The sequence below is a fragment of the Aricia agestis genome, chromosome 1, assembly GCF_905147365.1.
Source record: "Aricia agestis chromosome 1, ilAriAges1.1, whole genome shotgun sequence".
Lineage (NCBI taxonomy): Eukaryota > Metazoa > Arthropoda > Insecta > Lepidoptera > Lycaenidae > Aricia > Aricia agestis.
In genome coordinates this window covers 21484226-21501777 of record NC_056406.1, presented here as the reverse complement: position 1 = coordinate 21501777, position 17552 = coordinate 21484226, and the positions used below count along the sequence as shown (strand labels likewise).

The following is a 17552-nucleotide window of genomic DNA, read 5'->3' as shown; positions in this document are numbered from 1 at the left end:
AGTATGGTGTAAAAAAACATAAAGCACAAAAGTACAACAAAAATACTTTATACAAAAACAAATAGAAAATTTCAAAATGTATATAATAGTAGATGTAGGTAAGCATAAAATAATAAAGCATAAAACTACAAAAAAAAACAAAATATTTTAAACAAAAAAAAAAAATATGAATAAATTGCAAAATATTATAAATAATAGTATCTTCTGCAGGTAAGGATAAAATAATCAAACATAACACTTAAAATATAAAAATATAAAAAAAAAATACAATAAAAATGTGTTATATGTACATAATAATTATAATATAGTAGTTGCAGGCTAAATAATGTAAACTATTTTTATGTTCTGCTTAACTTAAAGATTGACTACCTTTATTTAAAAAAAATAATTTAAAAACCAATGTCCACCCGTGCGAAGCCGGGCCGGGCCGCTAGTGCCTTATATAGCACGAATAAGGGATTAATAACTTATAAATTATCTTTTTAGCTTACAAAATTACCGATTGAAAAGCCCAAAAAACGTTGTTAAAAACTTACGTATTTAATATTAAATCCACGTGTTTGAGGCATTATTTGACCATTTTTGTTATATTGCTGACGTAATCATGCGGAATTTCCGCCGCGGAACTTCGGCCTCAATGATATTAAATATGAAAAACATGTTACTCAACTTCAATTTCTTTATATTTTATTGGAGTATTATTTAATGATGCATTTTTTCTAATCGGAGTCAAATAAGTAATAACATGTAATAATTGCTACATTACATAATTTATTTCTGGTAATCTACACGAAAAAAAATATTTAAAACATTTTCTATATTTTGTAAAATAAACAACATTCCATATAAGTATTAGACTATAGAGTGTTTTTAAATTTTCAGTGATGTTTTTTCAAAACAAATCGGAGTCCACAGTAGCCACATGAATGATTTCCAGGTTTATCCTGAAATAATAATTAAAAATAAATGATAATAAAATCCTGTATTGATTAATTATTGTTACATAAAGAGTGTTTTTAAAGTCAATACTATAATCTAAATCTATACTAATATTATAAAGAGGTAAACTTTGTTTGTTTAATTGTAATGAATAGGCTCAAAAACTACTGGACCGATTTTAAAAATTCTTTCACCATTTGAAAGCTACATTATTAACGAGTAACATAGGTTACTTTTTATTTTGGAAAATACAATATTATAATAGAGTTCCGTAAGATATTTTGGTTTTTCTGACACAAGGTGAGAAAATCAACCAGTAAAGTTACTTATTTTGCGTACGCTGCCTAAAGTATAACAGATAGAACCATACAATGTTCTAAGTAAATGTAGATTGTAGATCTTATAAATATCTACATAATGTCCGCGACATACTATACCTATCTATGTCGATTGAGGCACAATAATTTTTTTTATTTAAAAATCTTGATTTTTCTTGGACGACATTTAAACACATTTATTTTGTTCATGCTGATAATCCTTATCAAAATAAATTATTTCATAACTAAGTACAGTTTGTGTAGATAATATTTTGTCTTTGAATGATTAAAATTGGTCGTTTGGTTTAGAAGTTATGGCGAAATTAAAAATTGCGATTTACGCTCGTTTCGAAGTGGGCGCTATCAAGGCGGGGGTGTGCAGTAGCGAAGATTATGACCGGCCCTGCAGCTGGTGAATTAGCTCATATACCAAGAATACCAGTGTTCTCTTTAGCAGAAGAATCAAGTGACACTATCAACTTTACAAAACTTGAAGAACAAATTAGACGTTGTATAGATAGCAGTAAAGTAGTGAAAACAAAAATTTTAAATACACCAAAGAGAGACTGGATAAATAATAATGTGATTTCAGAAATCAATAAAAGGAATGTTTTATGGACAGAGCTTAAAAATAATAAAAATGATGAGCTATTAGAGCAATTTACAAAAAAGAGTAGGGAAGTAGCCAAACTAATACAAGTCACAAAGAATACCTATTATTATAAAGAGTTTACTAAATGCTTAAATAAACCAAAGAAAATGTGGAGTCTAATAAATTCACTCGCCACTAATAAAACAAATCATAGTTGTGCTCCTTCGAAACTTATATTAGAAGCTACTGAAATAAGAGACCCCAAACTCATTTGCCAAGAATTTAATAATTACTTTTCAAATATAGGGCCAAAATTAGCAAATGAGATTCCCAAATACTTTCATGACAATCATTCACAAGCGTTACCACAATTCATGCCCCATGTTCAAAATATCTCAAATTTCGAACCATGTACAAAAACTGAAATTTTAAATATAATTGAAAGCTTAGATTCTAACTGCAGCGTAGGGTTAGATGGAATCAGCACAAAGATAATCAAATCCACTAAACACCTAATAGTGGAGAAGTTGACCGATAGCATAAACATATTATTAGAAGATGGTACTTTTCCAGACTCACTAAAAACGGCGAAGGTCACCCCCATTCATAAATCTGGTCCAAAAACCGATCCAGGTAACTACAGACCTATCTCTGTTTTACCGACGTTGTCAAAAATACTCGAGAAGGTTTTATACACAAGGCTTGTAAATTACTTAAGCTCAATTAACTACATCTCGGATCGTCAATATGGATTTAGGCCTAAAAGTAATACATTAACAGCCACTATTGATCTGGTTACTAAAATTAAACATAATATTGACCAAAAAAATATTGCATTAGGAGTATTCATAGATTTAAAAAAGGCATTTGATACTATAAGCCACAGCCTTCTCCTAAGTAAATTGGAAGCGATAGGAATAACCGGTAAAGCACTACAAATACTCAAGTCTTATCTCACCGGACGATCGCAGATTGTAAAGTTTGACCATAATACTCAAAGTAGTGCACTGCCGGTTACCTTTGGAATCCCCCAAGGCTCAATTTTGGGCCCCTTGCTATTTTTAATTTATGTGAATAATTTGCAGGAACTGGGTCTTAAAGGTCACATTACACTCTACGCCGATGATACATGTCTTTTTTACTTTGGTTCATCTATACATGACATAATAACACAAGCCCAAAGTGACTTAAATTCTATATACATTTGGTTCCAACATAATCTGTTAACTATTAATATAACTAAAACCTGTTATGTAATATTTAAAGCTAAAAATAAGCGGATCCCACAACATCCTCCATTAACAATTAATAACATACCTCTCCAACAAAAGGCTTCAGAAAAATATCTTGGATTAACCATTGATGCTCAACTAACTTGGAATACCCATCTAGAAAAAATTAAAAATAAACTTGTAACACTTCGAGGATCTCTGCGTAATATTGTACGATGTATCCCAAAAAATATACGCTACACGATCTACAATTCCCTAGTAAAACCGCATCTTACCTATCTCATCGAAATCTGGGGATCGGCCGCTAAAACTAGATTAGATAAAATACAAATATTACAAAATAAAATTATCAAAACTCTTTTTAACTATAACCGATTAACACCAACATCTAAAATCTACGACGAAACTAAAATAATGAACATTAAAAAACTATACAAATACCACATTTGCTTTTTTATTCACAAAACGCTCAATAGGAATATCCACACTAACCTTTCGTTCACTAAACATAAACAAGTTAGCGAGCGCCGTACGCGCCGAGCGAGCTACCTCGTCATACCTAAACATCGCACAAATTACGGCAAGTCGACACCTACTGTCGAAGGAGCGCAGCTATACAACCGCATACCCTCGCGCATTAAACACTCCCAATCTTTGAATGTTTTTAAAAAGCAATTAGCCGAACATATTATTAACGAGACTTAACGCTTAAGTTTTAATTATTATGCAACGCGAAAGTTTAAAATGTTATATTACTAACGCAAATTAAAATGATTTAGTTTACTGTCTATACCTTTTGTAATAACATAATAACCTGAGGTTTTGTAATCAGTTAGCTATATTTTGTTAAATGTCAGGTACGTACACATTTTTTACCTTTATAAAAATTTAAATGTTTCAAATGCCTTTATGTACCAGTAATTTAACTGTACCTACTTATATTGTATTTTCGACGACGAACGATGAAATTGTATCTAGACATTAAGTAATTAATGTTATCAAATAAGTGGCAGCTTGCCTTTGTTGATAATAAAGAATCTTTAAACCTAAACCTCTACTGATTTGCCTATAAGTAAGCCTATAAGTAAGCCCTTCAAAAGGCTCCAATTTGTTGTAAAAAATTCTTTTTCACTAATGATAAATAAATCCCAGGGCCAAACATTCAAATTAGTAGGAATAGATTTACGATTTTTATTTTTTAACAAAAAATTGAATCCGACTTCCAAGGAAAACACAATATTCTTAAAATGACCTAAAAAATATGAAATAATTCTTATTCTTTATTAGTGCCTTTTTCAAAATTCGACTAAATCTCAACGAATTCTGTACAAAAATTTCATTCGTTTGAAGTAAAAGTACCAATAATTGGCCGCTTCCTCTGCTTGTTCAGATGGAGGCCAAAAAGGTGGCTCTCAGGGCCAGGACGGCGGGTGGGACGAATTGGGTCTCCACCCCATTTCGACAGCTGGAACAGTCTCTCAGTGAATCACCTATCATGGCCATGCCATCAGATGCTATGATCAAGGTGTATAGCTTTTCGAAGCAGTACCAGGTTTTTATACCTTCCAGGGAGGACTGGGAAAGGAAAAACCCAATCGATGTCCGCCCTAGCGACATAGTTTGGTTCACGGATGGATCAAGGAAAGACAACCGTGCGGGAGCCGGAATCTACGGAGGCAGGCCACCAAAAGGCAAATACGCCTGTTTGGGGGAGTTTGCGACCGTGTTTCAGGCTGAAGTCTTCGCTGTCCTCGGTTGTTCACTAGAAAGCCTGGAGATGGCCCTAGTTAATAAAAACGTTTTTATCTTCTCCGATAGTCAAGCTGCGCTTAAAGCACTGACTGCCGCAGAAGTCTCGTCCAAATTAGTTCTGGAATGCATTGAGACGTTAAACATGCTGGGAAGGAACAACAACATCCGCCTAGTATGGGTCCCGGGCCACAGCAACGTCCCCGGCAATGAAATCGCTGACGAGCTGGCTAGGCTTGGGGCCGAGAGTCTCATATATGGTCCAGAACCAGTCTGTGGTATAACTCCCAGAACCACAAAGCAAGTGCTCAAGGAATGGGGTCACAGACTATGCAGGAAGCAATGGGCTGAGACCCCTGGCCTTGAACACTCCAAGGCACTAATTCCTGACTTCAACAAGAAACAATCAGAATTAGTGCTCACCTTGGGTAGGAACCAATTAAGAATCCTTACCAGAAGCCTAACTGGGCACTGCAAGCTCAACAAACACCTAAACAGAATGGGTATTTGTAGCATAGTGACTTGCAGATTCTGTGAGGAGGAGGATGAAACACCTATTCACCTTCTCCTCGACTGCCCTGCCCTACTACAGAGCAGGAACAGGCACCTTGGTCGCCACGAATACTCGTCCACAGAGGAAATTCGTGGCACCAACCCCAACCATATCGTTCAATTTATGAGCAGTATAGGGTTGGGGATGATACTCTAGTGCGAAGGAGTCACAATAGATCCTCATGGGTCGCAGTGACGTCAGGGCTACAGTGACCTGCCTTCTTTAAAAAAAAAAAAAAAAAAAACAATAATTGGGCCATAATGTGATGAGTGATGACCCATGGTGTAATTATGATTGTATTGATAATGATCAGTCAAATTGATGTGTTGGCTTATGCTTTCAGTTATTTAAACACTATAAGGATTCAAAAGTTCTGTTCGGTACCTTCGGATCCAGGGTGGTCGGACCTGGTGCGAAATCTTAGTTTTTGGTAGCATTTACCTCAAATGCTTCAGAAAAAATCGAAATCACTATACAGGGTGCAATTAAACCTACCTGCCAAATTTTTTTTGGGGCTTAGGTATTATTAGGTGAGTCCAAAGAGAAACCAATAAAAATAGGGTGTAAATTTTATTACAATAACATATTTTATACCAAAAAAATTCGGTGCACAATGGTCACTTCATATGTTCATAATAATTATTACGATTACCGCTAGTCCGTCGTCGCGCGGCGCGCCGAACCAGTCGGAAGAACGGTTATGCGCAGGGGTAAAGCGGGGGTGACGCGCGGGGTGGAAGTCGTTTAGTACCACGCGTGCAGTTGTATAGTTAAGTGCTAACACGTAATATTTTGTTTGTCACGGTTTAATTTGTGTGTTACAATGTACCCTAACCACGATCGAGTGTTATTAAATGTGGAGGCATAGGTGGAGGCGCTACATTTTGAGTGGCGAAAGTGGCAGTTACGCGCTCGCCGCGTGCCTTGATAATAGAAAATAGGAGTAAAAACCTTTTGTTTTTAATATTACACAAATCAAATATATCAAATCGTTTATGTTAGGTTACGACACATATACTACATTTTTTGTTTTTTCTAGAAAGTGTGTAATTTAGCCATAAAATGATTTAATTACGAAAAACAGCGTTATATTGAAAATTTAATTTGAAAAATTCTGCTCGATAGAAAAAAATCTCAAAGATGACTGTATCTTTGAGATTTTTTTCTATCGAGCAGAATTTTTCAAATTGTGTACTGATATACCTTTGCGTATAGGAAATTTTCTCAATTTCAAAACGGTTTATACTTAAATAATGACATTTCCTTTACTAAAAACGTGTTTTAAAAAACCCATTTTACGTAGCTGCAACAACCACAGCGCCTTAAAGACAATGTGCAAAACGCGCTAGACTCTGCTTAGAGCAAATCGGATTGCAGTTTGAACTATGTTAAGTGTCTATAGTAGGGTTGCTGAGGATTCCTCTTCCTCTTCCTCATAATGAGGAAGTTCCGCAATAATTTGGGTTCCTCAACCGTTACCGCATCCACATAAATAAAAATACAAAAATCCTCTTCCGCTATCGCTTCCTCAAAATTTAGGAGGAATTTATGAGGAATTTCACTGCGCATGCGCGTCGCGTATCCAATCATGGCATCGCACACGCCAGAGCGTGATGCCGGACCGAACGGGCGCTGCTGTTCCTTGTTCCTTGTCTCTCTCGCCACCCGCGCTGTTTCTTGCTTGTTTGTTTTAATTTTATTGACATAAGCAAGCGTTGTTTTGTTTACGCGTGTACGCACTACGCAGCTACGTACGCAGTGCGAATAATCTAATAATTTGATTTCTATCGAAGGGGGCGTAATCACCCACATTGGGAAACGCTGTACTATATGGACGTACTTCCTCTTCCGCTTCCTCATCCGCATCCTCTTCCTCAAAAAAATATCCTCTTCCTCATCCGCATCCTCTAAATTTGCTCGTGACAATTCCTCTTCCTCCTCCTCTTCCTCATAATCACTTCCTCAACAACCCTAGTCTATAGACGAGATGGAAGTAAATAAGATTTAGAGGTGGGTTGTTTTGATTTTTAATTAGTTGCACTGCACACTGTGTACATACATAAGTTGATTAAATTTTTTAAATACGCCTAAATGCAATTTAAATACCCTCCTATCCCTCCCTCAAGTTAGGAAATCAGTAGTTACCACGATTTTTTTTTTTAGTTTTTGAGGTTATGTTCAATAAAACAACCAAATTAGTGGACTTACGACAAAATTAGTCTTTTTTAGGTGTGGGCAAACTCGGTTCAAAGTATGTCTTATATTGTAAATAAACAGCTCCGATGCTGCGAGCATCTGCGGGAATGCAATGCCCTATCGCTCTTGCGTAACAAATTATAGGCACTTACTTGCACCCTGGCAAACCAACTAAAGGTTTAATTGCACCCCCTATATTTTTATAAATATATTATGACAACTGGCTTCAATTATAATTGACCGACGCATCTAATAATTATTAGATGCGTCGGCCGCGCGTGACGTGCCACCACGCGCGCGCCTCCCCCGCTCATTCCCCCGCGCCGCGAGTGACCGTTCTGCAACGATTTTAAATGGGATAAAATATGTCACTGAATAAAATAACACCCAATTTTTTTGGACTCTCCTAATGATACCTAAGCCATGGAAAAAATTTGGCAGGAAGGTTTAATTGCACCCTGTATATGTATACCACTAGCTGTCCCGGCAAACGTTGCTTTGCCATAATATAAAGTCAAGCCCAATCCCCTCCCCTATTTCCTTCCCTACCCTCCCCTATTACGCACCTGCAGCTCTTCTGATGCTGCTAGTGTCCATGGGCGACGGAAGTTGCTTTCCATCAGGTGCCTGCGATCATCTCGTTTGCCCCCTTATTTCATAAAAAAGTACCTATTTCGCCCATATCATTTTATTGAAGTGACTAAATAAGTATGGTACCATAGCAACATCCATCGCTATCCCGTCGCACAAACAATGGTCGCCGTCAGTCTCGAGTTGTAATAATTAACCCCCGACAAAAAAGAGGGGTGTTATAAGTTTGACGTGTCTGTCTGTCGGTCTGTCTGTCGGTCTGTCTGTCTATCTGTCTGTGGCATGGCAGCATCCAAACGGGTGGACTGATTTTGATCAAGTTTTTTTTTTGTTTGAAAGCTGACTTAATTGAGAGTGTTTTTAGCTATAGTTCATCATGATCAGCCTGCTCCGTGCTGAAAAATCGCGGTTCATCCGGTTCGTGAAGGGCCGATTAGCAACTTGCAGTCGTTTGGTGGGCTTTATTACATTCTAGTTCGTGATATTTATATTTACACATTAATGGAAAGTTGACCTGGTGCTGCAGCATCACCTGGTAATCAATAGGATACCCAACTCCTCACCAACTTAGAGCAATGGTTTAGTGTTTGGGCTTATTTTAATTGCGACAATTAGTAAGACGTAGATAACCAATAAATTTACATGCTGCTGCTGGAGCATCACCTGGATTCTATAGGTGCCGAGGCCCGAGCTCATATGGAGCTAAGTGGAGGTTTCATGTTTGGACTCATATTGACGGCCTCATCCAAAAGGACATTCCTAGATGGTATTCATTGGGATATAATATGATCCTGTTGATAGGAATTATTCTGCACTATAACCAACACAAGTTCATGCTTTTTATGAAATAAAATTAAATTAAGAAATTTAAAAAAGCCCCCGCCAAACAACTTTATAAAGTAAAGAAATAATATATTTTACTGGCTTTAAGTTTAAATAATTCGTAAGTGTAAAGTGATATTTTAGCCCATAATTGTTTTCAAGGTGTGTCGGGGGACCACCAACAGTGTCTCATTAAAATCCGTTCAGTAGTTTTTGCGTGAAACAGTAACAAACATCTATACATCCAAACAAACTTTCGCCTTTATAATATTACTAGCTGTTGCCCGCAACTTCGTCCGCGTGAATGTATGCTATTAAAATCGAGATTTAGGAAATTGAACACCCATCTACGACTATTTTAGTTGGATCTTTATTACACAGGAAATTGTTAATTTACATCAAAGACCCAGGAAACTTGAACCTTAGATACTTATCGTTTTGAAAAATCCTTTCTTTGAAGACCGCTTGGCGTGGACAGGGGATGGGGGCCACAGTAGGTATAGCTAAATTAATATTGGAATTTGTTGTGTACAGTTGCCAATAATAATTATTGTGACAATAACGCTTGAAGGCACGGATTAAGTTCTTATAGCGCTGTCCACGATATCACGGTAGTATGCGACATCAGATTTACACTGTAGGTTGTCTAGCATTGTAGTTCTTTCGTCGTGGCAGAAAAAACTCTCTCAGAGAACATGATGAGAGGTTTATTCAAACATACTGCCTTCGGTCGTACATATTCTACCTATGTGCTCGACTGATGCTAGTGACTTAGATCCGTAAAGTTTGACTTTACAATTTCCATAGCCGGTAACGAATTGAGATGGACGAACGCAGTGGTCAATATCCATTATCCATCCAGGGTTTGGATATAATCGTTTACGAATTTTGCAAATCTGACAAAATTTTTATTTTTGTTATAGCGGCAATAGATATACCCAATCTGTAAAAATTTCAGAACTCTAACTATAACGGTTCTTGAGATACAGCCTGGAGATAGAAAACGGAGTCTTAGTAATAGGGTCCCGTTTTTACCCTTTGGGTACGGAACCCTAAAAATGGTGACTTGATAAGTAATGGAATTGAAGGAACTCCCGAAATTAACAACGACAACCCAAGCGATTACCAATTCTAGCAAAGGTCGATATTTAAAACTTTTCCTAATATTCGTAAACGATTATTAGATCCAAACCCTGGATGGATAATGGATATTGACCATTGCGTTCGTCCATCTCAATTCGTTACCGGCTATGGAAATTGTAAAGTCAAACTTTACGGATCTAGGTCACTAGCATCAGTCGAGCACATAGGTAGAATATGTACGACCGAAGGCAGTATGTTTGAATAAACCTCTCATCATGTTCTCTGGGAGAGTTTTTTCTGCCACGACGAAAGAACTACAATTCTAGACAACCTACAGTGTAAATCTGATGTCGCATACTACCGTGATATCGTGGACAGCGCTATAAGAACTTAATCCGTACCTTCAAGCGTTATTGTCACAATAATTATTATTGGCAACTGTCCACAACAAATTCCAATATTAATTTAGCTATACCTACTGTGGCCCCAATCCCCTGTCCACGCCAAGCGGTCTTCAAAGAAAGGATTTTTCAAAACGATAAGTATCTGAGGTTCAAGTTGTCTGGGTCTTTGATGTAAATTAACAATTTCCTGTGTAATAAAGATCCAACTAAAATAGTCGTAGATGGGTGTTCAATTTCCTAAATCTCGATTTTAATAGCAGTACCTGGATGACCGAGCTTTGCTCGGTATAGCAAACACTCATTGACTTCGTGTTACTTAATAACGCCATCTGCTGGTCGTTAAAACAATTAGTTGCTTACAAAATAGTATTATTATTCGCCAACAGATGTCAGGAAGAGTCATATTTTTCAGTTTATCGATTATCGATAAAACACGAATAAAAAGACATTTTCTGAAAATGATTCCTAGCTAGATCGATTTATCGCCCCCGAAACCCCCTATAAATTTCATGAAAATCGTTGGAGCCGATTCCGAGATTCCAATTATATATATACAAGAATTGCTTGTTTAAAGATATAAGATACATTCACGCGGACCAAGTTGCGGGCAACAGCTAGTATTATATATAGTAGGAAGTAGGATATAGGACTAGTACGATAAAAAGTATAAAGTTTTTTATTTACCAAATTAATATAAACCCTGGGATGTCCTTCAGTGCCACTACCGCCATCACACCAAACAACTCTTTCAGAAACTTCCTTAGGGGGAACTTCAGCAATTAAATTGATTGCCCAGTTCTTGTTTACTTGTTTTGGAGCAGACATAAATCTAACCAGACGATAATCTTTTGAATCCCATTTCTGTAAATTAATAAATAATTATCACATTAGAAAAATGAAGATATACCTTGAATGATTGACAATAGAAACAACTATAGAACATGTTTGTTATATTAATAGCGACGAACACCTGAGTACTTACCAACCTATCATGTATAGAGTTCCACAGGGTAGTGTTTTAGGCCCGAGTCTTTTCCTGGTGTATTTAAAATAATCTTTGTTATTTATAAACACTTTTGCGGTAAAGTTATATGCAGATGACACTGTTCTAGTTTTTACGGGAGAGACTTGAGCAGAAACACAACGAAATGGTGAATCTGGACTAAGGCACGCTATTTCTTGGCTTCACAAAAATTTACTGACCATAAACATAAAAAAAAACAACCTGAGCCCACATTCAGCATTAAAGCACACACCTGTGGATCAAAACAAAGAACCAGTGTTGGTCAGTTGTAGGGTAATAGACCTTGCAACTGTCTAATATTGGATAGAGCTGGTGATTCACAAAAAGCCAACAACCAAAAAAAAAACCCAAGAAACGGACAACTTTTTTCCTTTAACTTCCTTTTTAGGGTTCCGCCAAATGGCAAGAAACGGAACCCTTATAGATTCGTCATATCTGTCTGTCTGTCCGTCCGTATGTCACAGCCACATTTCTCCGAAACTATAAGAGCTATACTATTGAAACTTGTTAAGTAGATGTAGTCTGTAAACCGCATTACGATTTTGATAAGAAAATGGAAAATACTTAAAAATAAAATGTCCCCATAGGTACAACATATATTATGTCTATGGGTACAACTGAAACATTTTTTTTTCATCTAACCTATGCGTGTGGGGTGTTTATGGATAGGTCTTTAAACCATATTGAGGTTTCTAATATCATTTTTTTCTAACCTGAATAGTTTGCGAGAGAGACTCTTCCAAAGTGGTAAAATGTGTGTCCACCCTCTAACTTCAAAAGTAGGAGCATAATTCTAAAAAAAATCTATGATGTTCATTACTATAAAAACTACCAACAAAAATTGGTTTGAATGAGATCTAGCAAGTAGTTTTTTTTATATGTCATAAATGGTATACCTTAATTTAACTTTCAATAAATCAAATATAAAATATAAAAATAAATCAAAAACCTTTTATTTATAAAGAAATAAACCTTATTGCTGCTGCGGAATTCTTCATGGGCCCAACTCGCACTTGGGGGGGACACACATTTTACCACTTTGGAAGAGTCTCTCTCGCAAACTATTCTGGTTAGAAAAAAATAATATTATGAACCTCAATATGATTTTTGAAGACCTATCCATAGATACCCCGCATGCATAGGTTATATGAAAAATTTTTTTTTTGTTTCAGTTGTACCTATGGGGACCCCTAAAATTTTCTATAATTTTTCTACTTTTGTATCAAAATCTTAATGCGGTTCACAGACTACATCTACTTACCAAGTTTCAATAGTATAGCTCTTATAGTTTCCGAGAAAAGTGGCTGTGACATACGGACGGACAGACAGACTGACATGAGGAATCTATAAGGGTTCAGTTTTTTGCCATTTGGCTATGGAACCCTAAAAACGGGTCCTTCTTAGCTCCTCCCTCGGGCTCATCTCAGAGTGACCCCTCTGTTGTGGACTTTTTATTATGTTTATCTCCTAACTAGTCTAAACAAAATACCCAAGTCAAAATTTCTGCTTTCGACTTTTCCAAGCAGGGGCTGCATTATGGACCAGCCAGGTCTGCAGTTTCGTGTTGGGGTTAGAAGGAGAGGTATAGGACAAGTTTTCAGCTTGCCTCAAATAGGTACCTATCCAGAATTTGCTGCCAGCTCTTGAATTAAAGTGACAGAAAGACCTCTACTTTTTAAGTCTACGGTCTACCTGTAATCGACCTGCACGTCAAACGCTAGAATATACAGTTATACTTCTCAGATTGCAGTTTTTGATCAATAAAGAATATGAAATGCAAAAAAAGTATTGGGAAATTTTAAAAATATATACTTGTCCTGTGTGTGTTGTGACATCTTCCACTTTGTTGGTTATGCAACGCATCACTGTCGACTGACTGGATACCATGTTGCGAGCCTGCGCCTGAATTCGGGTAATTCTATACATGGCTGCTGTACTGCTGTTTTAGTAATCCAGGCAAGGCAAAACTAATTACTCAATTTAAATTTGTAAGAATTCCTGGTCACAAATATTTTAAATCTTCTTCTTCTTTTTTTTTCATAATATGGCGCTCGGCTTTTTAACCATGGCCAGCGTCAAGTAAAATATGGCGGGAAAAATTTTTTTTCGTGAAAAGTATTAAAAATGTAGTCAGTAAAGTCAACGAGTAAAGTCAGTTGTTTTAGTAAAGTGGTAGACCCTTGACTAAAACTTTCGATGGAGTTTTGGAGGGACACAAAATGGTACGTTTCTTGAAGTCATATCACTTGCCCACACTTGTGCACGACATCAAATATTTAATGGTTAATATTCTACCAATATTACACATTAAAAACCGAAATAACACAATTTTAGGAAAATAATACAAAAACACAAGATGACCATTTCATATTCCCAGCAAAACCTTCCCCTTCTTCTTTTTTCTCATTATGGCAATGACGCATTTTGAGTATTTTCTTTTTTTTTATTTAATTGTCAAACAGTTTTCATTTTAGTAACTAGATGGCGTATGGGTAGACAACTATCTGTAACTCACAAGTCACAACTTATAGTTTTTTGGATCCTTATTAGAACTTTTAAATTTAGTGAAATGGAATAAGCGCTAAGAAATTTTCTTAGCGCTTATTCCATTTGACTTTCTTAAAGAAAAAAATGATGACACTACTATGTGGCCACTTTTTAATTTCTTCACTTTCTTGACGCTGTATAGTCTTACAGGGTGCAATTTAACCTTCCTGCCAAATTTGGATATAATGATCCTTGTTAAAAATAAAAATACACGTGTTTCTTCTTTTATAATCACTCAGTACTAAAATTTTGAAAAATAGCCTCCGAAAGTTATCCTACCAAACACCACAAAATATGGACACATGCGCGGCCCGGCCCCGCCCCGCCCTTCCATTGTCATTCTTGCAGTGACGGATTAAGACTACTTGATGCCCTAAGCAATCCATGCCTGTGGGCCCCCTATGCGTATCTCAACTAAGAATCGGTCTTTGAACCTTTACTCTTCTGGTGCCCTCTCAGACGTGATGCCCTAGGCAATTGCTTAATAATTTGATTAAGGGCTAATCCGTCACTGCATTCTTGTTATTATCAAAAGTTGCGAATTTTCCCTTCATACTTTGACGGGCTTAGGACCGTCAAATGCAAAGGACGTAGACAGGTATGTTTAGAATAAAATTAATTGATACACATCAAAAGAATGGAACATTACAACTTTTTAATTACGAAAAATAAGCACTTTAGAACTTTATAATAAATCTAAACCACATCCTTTGCATTTAGGCGTATTTAAAAAAATTCAATCAACTTATGTATGTACACAGTGCAACTAATTAAAAATCAAAACAACCGACCTCTAAATCTTATTTACTTCCATCTCGTCTACACTTAACATAGTTCAAACTGCAATCCGTTTTGCTCTAAGCAGTGTCTAGCGCGTTTTGCGCATTGTCTTTAAGACTTTAAAAGTTTGTTAAGCACAACTTTGTCACTTTTAACCACGTCAGAGGCATATTGTCTTCGAGGCTAGCTAGGCGTGTGTGTTGCGAAGTGCGAACTGTCCATAATCCGAGTCTTTGATTGTTTCGCGATTCAGATTCAGGGTACAGCTGCTGCATTCGAGAATCATCAATCAGCTGTTACGAAGACGAGGAAAACTTTCTTGCTCGTACAGTCTCTGGGTTCCGCGGAAACTTTCGCCACTCAAAATGTAGCACCTCCACTATGCTTCCACATTTCATAACACTCGATCGTGGTTTGGGTACATTGTAACAGTCAACAGACACAAATTAAAGCGCGGGGGCCGGGGGGGCCGTGACAAAGAAATTACGTGTTAGCTATACAACTACGCGCGTGGTACTAAACGGTCGCCGGCGACCGGCGCGGCGGGCCTCCCGCCTCCCACCCCGCGCGTCACCCCCGCTTTACCCCTACGCATAACCGGTCTTCCGATTGGTTCGGCGCGGCGCGCCGCGCGACGACGGAGTTAGCGGGAATCGTAATTATTATGAACTTATGAAGTGACCATTGTGCACCGATTTTATTTGGGATAAAATATGTTATTGTAAAAAATTGACACCCTATTATTATTGGTTAAATGGACTCACCTAATGATACCTAAGCCCCAAAAAAAATTTGGCAGGTAGGTTTAATTGCACCCTGTATATTGCGCGATATATCGACCGATAAATCGCACGATATATGGCATTGAGATTTGAGATACTATTACTATAGTACTGGATCCGACCGTAAAATCCTGCAGGAATCGTTTTTTTCGATAAAATATATTTTAAAATAATCTTTAGATTGTATAGAATGGATTAATGTTGGGTTGCCTTGTTAAAAATAGCCGCAAGTACCTCTAATAAAGTTGAATGTTCATGAGATAAATGCATAATTTGCATGTATATTTTTTTCAGTAAATTTTACATCATTTGAAAGAAAATGACGTGAGAAAATAAGGTATAAATGGTTGCCAGCTCTAAGTCGGCCGCAACCTAGGATTGCCAGCCCATAAACAGACAGAGTTCTTCATCAAAATTGAAGCATCGATTTTTTAAATAATTTTGATACCAAATGAAAGTTTTATGCATTTTGTACATGAATACCCATGGTTGCCAGTTGCACGATAGCCGCAAACTGGGGTTGCCATCACTTTTGTATATGACAAATGTTCAGGCCTACAATTATTATGCCTGGCATTATTTGAGGACGTCGAGAATTCGCAAGATTGCTATTTTTATTTAACAGACATTTTTATTTTTATGTGTATTAACCTGTCATTCCTCAATGTCATTCCTTCTTAATTCTTTTACTTTTTTATTGAATACACGCAAGTTTGTATTACGGGCTTTCATTTTGTTCAATTAGAGGTACTTGCGGCTACTGTTAACAAGGCAACCCAACATTAATCCATTCTATACGTCCTAAAGATTATTTTAAAATATATTTGATCGAAAAAAACGATTTACGGTCGGATCTTAGGATACTAGGAGAGAGCCTTATATCTAAGGTGTTTATGCGTCAAAAGCGTGTAATGTTATGTCCTAATTACTAGGACATAACAAAGGAGTCGGTCTGCATATTTCATGTAATAAAAGTGTTAATTAAGGTTTTCAGTGAACATTCAATGCTAGATATTGTTGAGTTCCGCTAAATAATAAACCATAAGAATGGCCAAATAATGCCTCAAATACGTGGATTTAATAATTAATAAGTAAGTTTTAACAACGTTTTTGGGCTTTTTAATCGGTATTTTTGTAAGCTAAAAAGATAATTTATAAGTTTAATAATCCCTTATTCGTGCTATATTATTTATATAAGGCATTAGTGCTAAAATGTCACATCAATTAATAACTTGACTACAAAAATTACATAGCTTTTTACGTGTGTTTACGGATTCTCATTACTTGAACAATAGTAAATAGTTTATCGATATCATGAACTAAATGACTTCCTTTTATGTATTATAATGTGCTTCAAAATGATCGATGAACTATTCAAGAAAATAAACGCACGCTATTTTATATCTTTAAACGAGCAATTCTTATATATATCTATATATATATAATTAGAATCTCGGAATCGGCTCCAACGATTTTCATGAAATTTAGTATATAGGGGGTTTCGGGGGCGATAAACCGATCTAGCTAGGAATTATTTTTAGAAAATGTCATTTTATTCGTGTTTTATCGAATACCGAGCAAAGCTCGGTCAAATAGCTAGTTATACTTGTATGAAAATAAGCACAAAATGGCCACACGATGACGGGCTAAGATTACATCTTTACTATAATACTTTATCTATGATTTAATTATGGTTGATTATGGCTAATGGCACCCATTGAGGTACTATAGACTGGAGAGAGCCTTTTATCAGTGTATAAGCGTCAAAAGCGTGTAATCTTATGTCCTACTTACTAGGACATAACAAAGGAGTCGGTCTGCTTTCATGTAATAAAAGTGTTAATAAAGGTTTTAGTGAACATTTAATGCTAGATATTGTTGAGTTTTGTGGTTCCGCTAAATAATAAACCGAATGGTCAAAGCATGCCTCAAACACGTGGA

At 36.5% G+C, this 17552-nt stretch overlaps 2 protein-coding genes across 2 annotated transcripts in view; both read right to left on the bottom strand.

Moving 5' to 3' along the window:
- Window positions 1-802: 802 nt before the first annotated feature.
- LOC121731819 (NADH dehydrogenase [ubiquinone] iron-sulfur protein 6, mitochondrial) lies at window positions 803-13511 on the bottom strand. The gene is made up of 3 exons (XM_042121517.1): window positions 13315-13511; window positions 11163-11339; window positions 803-944 (listed from the first exon to the last, which is right to left on the bottom strand). Exons 1-3 carry the CDS (start codon window positions 13426-13428, stop codon window positions 879-881), a joined length of 357 nt encoding a protein of 118 aa, XP_041977451.1. The 5' UTR covers window positions 13429-13511; the 3' UTR covers window positions 803-878.
- A 3985-nt stretch (window positions 13512-17496) lies between these two features.
- LOC121731630 (carnitine O-acetyltransferase-like) overlaps window positions 17497-17552 on the bottom strand; it is a 29069-nt gene continuing 29013 nt past the window's right edge. The window contains exon 15 of the mRNA XM_042121196.1: window positions 17497-17507. The gene's annotated coding sequence lies outside the window, so the exon portion shown is untranslated. The remainder of the gene's footprint in view (window positions 17508-17552) is intronic.